Source organism: Glycine max, chromosome 5, assembly GCF_000004515.6.
Source record: "Glycine max cultivar Williams 82 chromosome 5, Glycine_max_v4.0, whole genome shotgun sequence".
Lineage (NCBI taxonomy): Eukaryota > Viridiplantae > Streptophyta > Magnoliopsida > Fabales > Fabaceae > Glycine > Glycine max.
The window spans coordinates 7702150-7712452 of NC_038241.2; the positions used below are offsets into that span (position 1 = coordinate 7702150).

Genomic DNA, 10303 nt, shown 5'->3' on the forward strand with positions numbered 1-10303 from the left:
CTGAGAAAGTTGTGGGGTGAGGGGGTGTTAGTGTTTGATGCGTTTCGCAAGGAGATGTTTGAAATGCGTGCAATGCTTTTTTGTACCATTAATGACTTTCCAGCATATGGGAATCTCAACAGTTACAATGTTAAGGGTCATCATGCATGCCCCATCTGTGAAGAAAACATAAGCTACATACAACTAAAACATGGAAGAAAAATAGTGTACAGTAGGCATCACCGTTTTCTAACACCCAATCATCCTTACAGACGATTGAAAAAAGCTTTTAATGAAAGTCAAGAGCATGATATTGCACCGATACCATTGACTAGTGAGCAGGTATACCAGCGGGTTCAACACCTGAATACTGTATTTGGAAAGACCCAAAAGAAGGATAAAAGTAAGACTTGCATATGGAAGAAAAGGTCAATTTTCTTTGATCTTCTGTACTGGTCTGATCTAGACGTTAGACATTGTATTGATGTTATGCATGTGGAGAAAAATGTTTGTGACAACGTGATTGAGACGCTCCATAACATTCAAGGCAAGACGAAGGATGGCTTGAATACCCGTCAAGATCTAGCTGAGATGGGGATATGACCACAGTTGCATCCAAGGTCTGATGGGAAGAAAATTTACTTGCCCTCAGCTTGTCATACTTTATCCAAAAAGGAGAAGATAAGTTTTTGTCAGTGTCTTCGTTGGGTGAAGGTTCCACAAGGATACTCTTCAAATATTAAGAGCCTTGTGCAGTTGAAGGAGCTTAAGCTTGTAGGGTTAAAGTCTCACAATTGTCATGTGTTGATGCAACAATTGTTAGCTGTGGCTATACAAGATATCTTGCCAAACAAAGTCAGGTTAGCCATAACTCGCCTGCATTTTTTCTTCCATGCCATATGTAGCAAAGTCGTTGATCCTGTCAAGTTTGATGAGCTGGAAAATGAGGCCACAATTATACTATTCCAGTTGGAGATGTATTTTCCCCCTGCTTTCTTTGACATCATGATTCACTTGATTGTGCATCTGGTCAGAGAAATCAAATGTTGTGGTCCTGTTTATTTGTGGTGGATGTACCCGGTTGAGTGATACATGAAGATCTTAAAATGGTATACAAAGAATCTATATCATCTAGAAGCATCTATTGTTGAGAGGTACATTGCAGAAGAAGCCATTGAATTTTGTTTAGAATACATTGAGAAGGCTAAACCTGTTGGCCTTCCTGAGTCTTGGCATGATGACAGAGTGGGTGGTAAGGGTTCAAGAGGACTACATGTGATCACTCCAAGTCTAGAAGATTTGTTACAAGCTCACTTGTATGTCTTGAACAACAGTAATGAAGTTTTGCCATACATATTTAAGCATGAAGCTTTAGTCAAACAGAATAATCCAAAAATGTCAAAGAATTGGGTGTTGAAAAAGCATAACAAGACTTTCTGTGATTGGTTTAAAGATACAATCTTTGCAGATGAAAATGCTTTAGAAACTTTAAGAAAACTAGCTGACGGGCCTAAAAGAAATGTTATAACTTGGCAAGGATACGACATAAACAAGTATTCATTTTACACAAAATGGGCCCAGTTTTGCCAGACTCACAGAGACCTTTCTTGGGACGTATGTACCTTGCCATTTAAGTTGTTTTTAAAAAAACATTAACTTGTTATAATTCATTCTAGCAATTTGAAACGTTATTGTTTTATTTTTGCAGGATGTGTGGAAAAAGGCAAAGGCCATCCAGAAATAGAACACTGCCCCCCACGTTTTGTCTCGTGGGGGTTATGAATATTTGGAGTAGAAGCTCCTGGCTGAGAAGACGAAGAAGAAGCTGGATGAAACTGCACAGTCAGGAAGCGTTGATGGCATCATCGACCCTCCATCCCCCGTCAGACGCCACGTGAAGTGGAAGATGGCCCGCACGAACAAAACAGGGGAGATGACGACTGAGGCCGCAAAGGAAATCGCTGAGAAGATCGTAAGTCATTTTCAACTAACCATTAAAATTATATTTCAATATTTTGTGAATGCCATGTAAACTGTGTCTTTTCTGTGCAGGATTCCTTTAAGGAGCAGGCGACACATGGATCCTTCATCCCCCATGGACATCAGGATGTTCTCACCGCTGCTATTGGACGTCCAGAGCACCTTGAACGTGTCCGTGCTACTAGAGCCGGTGTCACCATCAAGCAATACTTCGGATCGGCTCCACGGACGTCCCGCAGCTCTTCCTTGCTGCCTCTTGAAGAATTGCAGCAGCTGACCCAACAAATCAGGGACCAGTTAGAGGAGTCGATCATAGAAAAAGTGACTCGGCAGCTCATGGCATCGTTCAGCCAGATGCAGTCTCAGTTTTAGTCCAAGATACAATCTCAGGGACTTGCACTTCCTCCAGAACCTCTGGTTGGTCCCTCAGATCCTCGAGTAAGCACAAAGGGGAGTTGTATTGATCCCTCAGGAAACGATCCTGAGATGGGTGACTCAGATAGGTGCGGCTTGTACATCGAAGAAAATCCTGCCCACTTGGTTGCCCTGGGGAGAGTTTATGAGGGATCCATTGTTGTTCATAACACTCCTTTGTTGCCTGGCCAAGTAAAGGTGGGTGTGGAGGAGGTTAAAGATCCAGATGCTCTAGTTCCTATACCCATTGATGAGGTTTCCTTAGTGGGGCAGAAAATTCACACCTTCCTTGCTTGGCCGACACATCTGGTCAAGTCTTTATCACAGCAGGTACTTTACTCTTACTATATGTTTCTTCTTTTTGAATTAATTCATTCAGCGTGCCTCAAATTAGGCCATTTAACTTTGTTTCATTAACAGACAGTTGTGTCTCTGGCAAAACCACCTCAAAAGTCGGATCTGGAGGTCGATGATCCGCTTTATCTGATGGCATTGACCATCCCAGAGATTTTCTTGAGGCCTTACCAGGTTACATGGGATGCCACCATGTTTGGGGTCTTTAATCCAGACTTCCCGCTCTACATAAAGCATGATGACCTCTCTGAAATTGCACATGGTGGTCAATGTCTCAGCATATCAGTGTTATAGTTATGGATTCTGTAAGTCATTTTAGATTACTTTTAATTACCTAAGTTATTGCTTTCTATACATAAATATTTAACTTTGACTTAACATAAATAGGAATATGACTGAAACAAGTATGCGAGGGGGGAATTCTGATATCTATGGATTCCTCGAGCCACAGTCCATTCAGAGGTCTGGGTAATCGCAATTTGAGATTGAAAGTTACATAAAGAGTTGGATGCAGAGTTCAAAACGCGATGTCTACCTTGGAGCTTACTTGAATGGGTAAGTCACACAAAATAACTGAATTTAATTAATGTTTACTAACATACTAACCCATATTCGTCCCCACTGCAGCGGACACTGGCAGATGGTGGTCATCATGCCCAAGGAACACCTAGTTGTCTGGTTTTGTTCATTGTAGAACAGGCCAGACAACTACCTTAAGGGGATCATTAGCAGGTCAGTGTTCTTTTAAATGCATTTGCATTCAAATACCTCAACAACACCACTTTTTTAATTGTTACTCACTTGGAACAGTGCTTTAAAAGGTTTTGATGATGGTCCACAGCCTAAATCAAAGGCTCCTGCTAGGTGGATTGTCGTCAAGGTATGTCATTTACATAAAACTTCCACTTATATATACTTCTTATGTGTTTGTACACTAATTGTTTAATTAATATCCAAATTTTATTATGTATTTAGTGTAATAGACAAAAAGGAAGTACTGAGTGCGACTATTATGTCATGCACTGGATGTCCACCACCATTTTAGGAAGTTTCGGGAATAATTGGGAAGCGGTACGTTTATTTCAAACAAATTTATTTTTTTTATAATTTGTATTACATTATCATTTATTTCATGATGCAATATTTTAACGATCCTAGACCATTGGAGCCAGAGAGATTAAAGGCGCTGTGGATCCAGTGGGCACAGTATTATCTTCGAGTTAGAGCTCAGAGCTAGGATTTAGGGACATTAAGTTTAGCTTAGTTTACTTTGGTTTAATATTTTAGACATTTCCTATGTAATTTGAACATTGAATTCATTTGTTGATAGTTGTTCATAATAAAACAATTATTCAATGTTTATTGTGATTAAAACTGCTTGAAAGCAGAATCAAATGTTTATTTTCTATGAATTGGGCCTGGAATTGCATTTTACAGGTACAATTTTGGGTTAATTGTAAAAACATAAAGTTTATATAAAAAAAACTTGAAAACAGCATCGGTTATTAACAAAAACCGATGTTAATATAATAAACAACATCGGTTATTAACAAAAACCGATGTTAATATAGTAAACAACATCGGTTATTTAGAAAAACCGATGTCAACATGCACCTTAACATCGATTTTTCAAAAAACTGATGTTGTTTATTTCTAATAACATTGGTTATTTATACATATCCGATGTTGATGTACAAACGTTAACATCGGTTATTTATAAATAACCAATGTTAATATGCAAACGTTAACATCGGTTATTTATAAATAACTGATGTTATATATAACTAACTACAACAAAATAAGTGTATAGATGATGGACGTTCACATCGGTTATACATGAAAAACCGATGCCAACGTTCATCATGCATACACTTATTTTGTTGTAGTTCTTTCTATATAACATCGGTTATTTAGAAAACCGATGTTGAAAGTGTATTTTCTAATAGTGAAGGTACTCTATTCCATAATAGTTAGCGAAGTTTCTTTGTGATCTCATATCCAGAAGCTTGCTATTGTGAAAAAAATATAATTTTAAAGAGACATAAGTCAGTTCAATCATGCAAAACGGATGTCATGGATAAGAAATCTATTGTTTTTCCTAATTAAGGGGTAAGGGATTGTCTAAGCATGACATGTCCTGGAGAATTGCATTTATTATTATTACCTTTTTTACTTCACTCATTCTAGAATATAGCAAGGGATACCATGATGACGTTCTTTGATTATTGGTAAAACTAGATATTTATATCAAGTGGTGTTGAATTGCTCTCTATAACTGAACAAGTGGCAATGGCATTAAAATGTTAAGCTATATTTATTTATTTGGATGTGATTATGAACATAAATTTTGTTTACGTGGATAAATTTTCAGTTGAAGGAAGTATTTGTGTAGAAATATTCAGAAAGGATATATATAATAAGAAAAATATGTTCAATGAAAATAAGAATATACATCTCGGGGGAGGAAAAGAAGTCTTGAGAAAGAGAAAATAAAAGTAAACAACAAGCCAAAATAACTCAAACTTCTTCAATCTCCCATCACATCAATGGTTGAGTATAACACCAGAGAGAAGCAGAAAATACAACTTCATCCCATAAGATATGTATTGGTAAGAGAGACACCTTTGAAATGTACGAAAAATAGCAGGAACCAAACCGCCTTCTAATCATAGTATGCTTTTTTTTTTTGCCAAAATTTTTAATATCTATTATAAAAAATAGCTCCAACGTGAGAAGACACCTCATTGTAAACCAAAAAAGGCCAAATAAGTTAGTTCACATGATAGAGGACTATCAAGGAGGAAGAGTTTGACTTGGATGGATTCAATATAGATAGATCAATAACTTGAGCAAGAGATTTGAAGACGAGCTTGACAAAAGACTAAATTCACTCATGGAGGAAAGAAAAGAAGTCAAACTCAAAAATTTCAACGAACTTTTAGAATAGAATTTATTTGTTTTTAATTTATTTTATGCCTCTTTTTTTACTTATAATGGGTTGCCACCATCTTTTATTTTTGTTTTCAAGTCTTTTAATTATTACTCGACATTGGGCCTAATCTAGGGTTATGAGTAGAAAAGTATAAATAGAGTCCTTAAACACTTTGTTGATTTTGGATGAAATTACACCGTTAAGAGAGTACCTCTCTTGATTCTTGTGTGAAACCTTAGGTTCTTATCAAAGAATTATATTCTTTGTGGTGAATCATCCACAACTTATTAATCTTTTAAGATTGTGGCTTTGTTCTTTTCATCTCTTTTTCTAATTCTTTTTTTTTTCTTTATTTTTTCAATTTCATAGAGCCTCAAATAAATTCACCTATTTGTTGATGCTAAAAGTGAGTTGTAAATAGAATGTGAATGTACTTTAGTTCCCGAGTTAGATTTGCATATGAGACACATATTAGGTTAAAGAGCTGCTCAAGCTTTACATATATGCTACATGCCATTTGTTTTAATCCTATCAAGTCCTCTAGATCAAATGAAAGACTTGATCCTGTTAAGAACATGCTTTAGGACTGAAACATGTCCACATTCTGATTATGTTATTTTTATTTGTTATTGTTTTCCTAGTCTTAAGGTGTCAGTTAGGAAGTTTTAGGTTCTTTGTTATCTCTGTTTGCGTTCATGGCTTATTTTTAGGAACATGCTGTTAGTGGGTAGTTATTCTTCAAGCTCTATAAATTGTACTGTTTCTATTTTAAAAGATAAGTTTTTCCGTCTTCTCCTTCAATATATGCTTTTGTTCTCTGTTAAGCAAGTATTGTTTTCTTATTTCCTCTTGATAAATTTCCAACAATTGGTATCTAAAGCCCTTTTCTTACGGGACCTATAGAATGGACTCTGAAGCAAGTTTTTCCCAAGCAGCACTTCCAGTTTTCAATGGGGAAAACTATGATCTTTGGGCCGTCAAAATGGAGGCTTACCTAGAAGCTTTGGATCTGTGGGAAGTTGTAGAAGAGGAGTATGAAGTCCTTCCGTTGCCGGAAAATCCCACCATGGCCCAGATCAAGAATCATAAGGAGAAAAAAACTCGAAAAGCAAAGGCAAAATCATGCCTTTTTGCTGGTGTCTCTACAACCATCTTTACTAGGATCATGACTCTCAAATCAGCAAAAAAAAATTGGGACTATCTAAAGGTAGAATATGCTGGAGATGAAAGAATTCGAAGCATGCAGGTGCTTAACTTAATGAGGGAATTTGAGCTTCAAAGGATGAAAGAGTCTGACACAATCAAGGAATACTCCGACAAACTGTTGGGCATTGCCAACAAGATAAAGCTATTGGGTAGTGATTTTGCAGATTCCAGAATTGTTGAGAAAATTCTGGTAACGGTGCCAGAGAGGTACGAAGCATCTATTACTTTGTTGGAGAACACAAAGGATCTGTCTAAAATTACTTTTTTAGAAGTGCTACATGCCTTCCAAGCCCAAGAGTAGCAAAGATTGATGAGGGAAGATCATGCTATTGAAGGTGCTCTTTTAGCCAAGAGCCAACAAGCAAAAAACTACAAGAAGAATCATCCAGTGAGAAGTCAAAGCAGTGCAAACAATTACAACAAAGGAAAGGGTGAAAAGAAAAGTTACCCACCATGTCAGCATTGTGGCAAAATGGGTCATCCTCCATTTAGATGTTGGCAGAGACCTGATGCTAAATGCATCAAGTGCAATCAAATGGGACATGAAGCAGTCATATGCAAGAGCAAAAATCAGCAGCAAGAGGAAGAAGCTAAAGTTGCTGATTAGGAGGAGGAGGAGGAGGATCAACTCTTTGTGGCCACGTGTTTTGCAAGTAGTGAAGAGAGTGAAAGTTGGCTGATTGATAGTGGTTGCACAAATCATATGACCAATGACAGAGAGCTTTTCAAAGATTTAAAGCCAACCAACATCACCAAAGTCAGAATAGGTAATGGTGATTATATTTCAGTTAAAGGAAAGGGGACTATTGCAATATCAAGCGGCTCAAGTACAAAGTTTATTCCTGATGTCCTTTTTGTACCCGAAATTCAACAAAATCTGTTGAGTGTTGGCCAACTGATTGAAAGAGGCTTCAAAGTTGCTTTTGAAGACAATTTTTGCCTGATTAGAGATGCAGCTAATCAGGATATATTTAAAATCAAAATGAAAGGAAAAAGTTTTGCTCTAAATCCGTTGGAGGAAGAGCAAGTTGCTTTTCCAATCAAAGAAAATATCACAGAAGTTTGGCACAAAAGGCTCGGGCATTATCACCACCAAGGGCTACTGCAAATGAAGTCCAAGAAAATGGCAGCTGATTTTCCAGAACTTTATAATCACGTACCAACATGCAAGGCGTGTCTATTTGGAAAGCAAAAAAGGAAGGTATTTCCAAAGTCAGCAAAAAGAGCCACTTGTAAGCTACAGTTAGTCCACACAGATATATCAGGACCTCAAAAAACTCCTTCATTAGCGGGTAATCGATATTATGCTGCTTTTATTGATGATTTCACAAGAATGTGTTGGATTTTTTTTTTTTAAATTCAAGTCAGAAGTGGCTGGAGCTTTTTGGAAGTTCAAAAAGGCAGTAGAAAATCAAAGTGGCAAACAAATTCAGATTCTAAGATCTGATAATGGCAAGGAGTACACCTCAAAAAAATTCAATTAGTTTTGTGAGGAAGCTGGCATTGAGCATCAGCTAACCACTCCCTATACTCCACAACAGAATGGGGTGAGTGAAAGGAGAAACAAATACATCCTAGAGATGACTAGGTGTATGTTGCATGAAAAAAAATCTACCCAAGAAGTTTTGGGCAAAAGCAGCTCATACGGCTGTTTTCTTGCAAAACAGACTCCTCTCAAAAGCAGTTAAGGATCAGACACCATATGAGGCTTGGTATGGTTATAAACCATCTCTAAATTTTCTCAAAATATTTGGATGTTTGTGTTTTACTCATGTTCCACAGAACAAGCGTGACAAGCTTGATAAAAGAGCATCACCAGGCATTTTTATAGGCTATAGCACTGTTAGCAAAGCCTATAAAATTTTTTAGCCACAAACTGGAAGCATTGTTGTTAGCAGAGATGTCCACTTCGTAGAAGATGAAGAGTGGAATTGGGATGAGGTAAAGAAGAAGGATCAAACTGTGGCAGACCTACAGCTTAACTCTCTTGCTTCAAGAACCGAAGAAGAAGAGGATTGGCAGAGTGAATTGGTAGACGATGCCCCTGCAAGAGGAACTAGATCACTCTCTGATATTTATGAGAGGTGCAATATTGCCGTTTATGAACCTGTAGATTTTGGAGCAGCAAAGAAAGATCAAAATTGGATGGCTGCAATGAAGGAGGAATTGTCTATGATTGAGAAAAATAGAACATGGGAATTGGTTGATCGACCCCAAGATAGGAAGGTGATTGGAGTCAAATGGGTATACAAAACCAAGCTAAATGCTGATGGTTCTATCAACAAACACAAGGCAAGACTTGTTGTGAAAGGCTATGCTCAAATCTTTGGCGTGGATTACTCAGACACCTTCGCACCAGTTGCTCGTTTGGACACCATAAGGATTTTGCTTGTTGTAGCTGCTCAAATGAATTGGAAAGTGTATCAACTTGATGTAAAATCAGCATTTTTAAATGGTGTTTTACATGAAGAAATTTACGTTGAACAGCCTGAAGGTTTTGTGAAAAATGAAGAAAAGGACAAGGTGTATCTTCTCAAAAAGGCTCTTTATGGGCTGAAGCAAGCTCCACAAGCTTGGTACAACAAGATAGATGACCATTTGCTGAGCATCAGTTTTAAAAAAAGCTTGTCTGAAGCCACTCTTTATGTTAAACATCAGAGCAATGAAGTTCCGATGATTTCACTTTATGTCGATGATCTTTTGGTGACAGGAAATAATCCAGGGATGATTCAGGAATTCAAACAAGAAATGATGAAGGTTTTTGAGATGACAGATCTCGGGTTAATGACCTTCTTTCTTGGATTGGAAATTAAGCAGGCTGAGTATGAAGTCTTCATCTGCCAGAAGAAGTATGTCAAGGAAATTTTGAAGAAGTTTAAGTTTCAGGAATGCAAGAAAGTAAGCACTCCTATGAATCAAAAGGAAAAGCTGTGTAAGGAAGATGGAGCTGATAAAGCTGATGAGGGATATTTCAGAAGTTTGATTGGTTGCTTGATGTATCTTACTGCAACATGTCCTGATATTTTAAATGATGTAAGCATTTTGTCCAGGTTTATGCACAATGCAAGCGAATTACATCTCAGAGCTGCTAAGAGAATAATTCGATATGTCAAAGGCACAAGTGATTTTGGTGTTAAGTTCACATGGAGCAAAGAATTTAAGCTGGTGGGTTTCTCTGACAGTGACTGGGGAGGTTCCATTGATGATATGAGAAGTACATCAGGCTACTATTTTACTCTTGGATCTAGTGTTTTCTCATGGAGCTCGAAGAAGCAAGAGACCGTGGCTCAATCCACTGTTGAAGCAGAATTTATTGCTGCAACAGCTGCTGTCAATCAAGCTTTGTGGCTGAGGAAGATTTTAATGGATCTAAATCTGGAGCAGAAAGAAAGCACCAAGATTTTTATTGATAATCAAGCTGCGATTTCTATCTCCCAT

At 37.5% G+C, this 10303-nt stretch overlaps 1 protein-coding gene across 1 annotated transcript; it reads left to right on the top strand.

Moving 5' to 3' along the window:
* Nucleotides 1-6563: 6563 nt before the first annotated feature.
* Nucleotides 6564-7166, top strand: LOC106798773 (uncharacterized). The gene has a single exon (XM_014775947.1). The coding sequence runs from the start codon at nucleotides 6564-6566 to the stop codon at nucleotides 7164-7166; it is 603 nt and encodes a 200-aa protein (XP_014631433.1).
* The last annotated feature ends 3137 nt before the right edge of the window (nucleotides 7167-10303 follow it).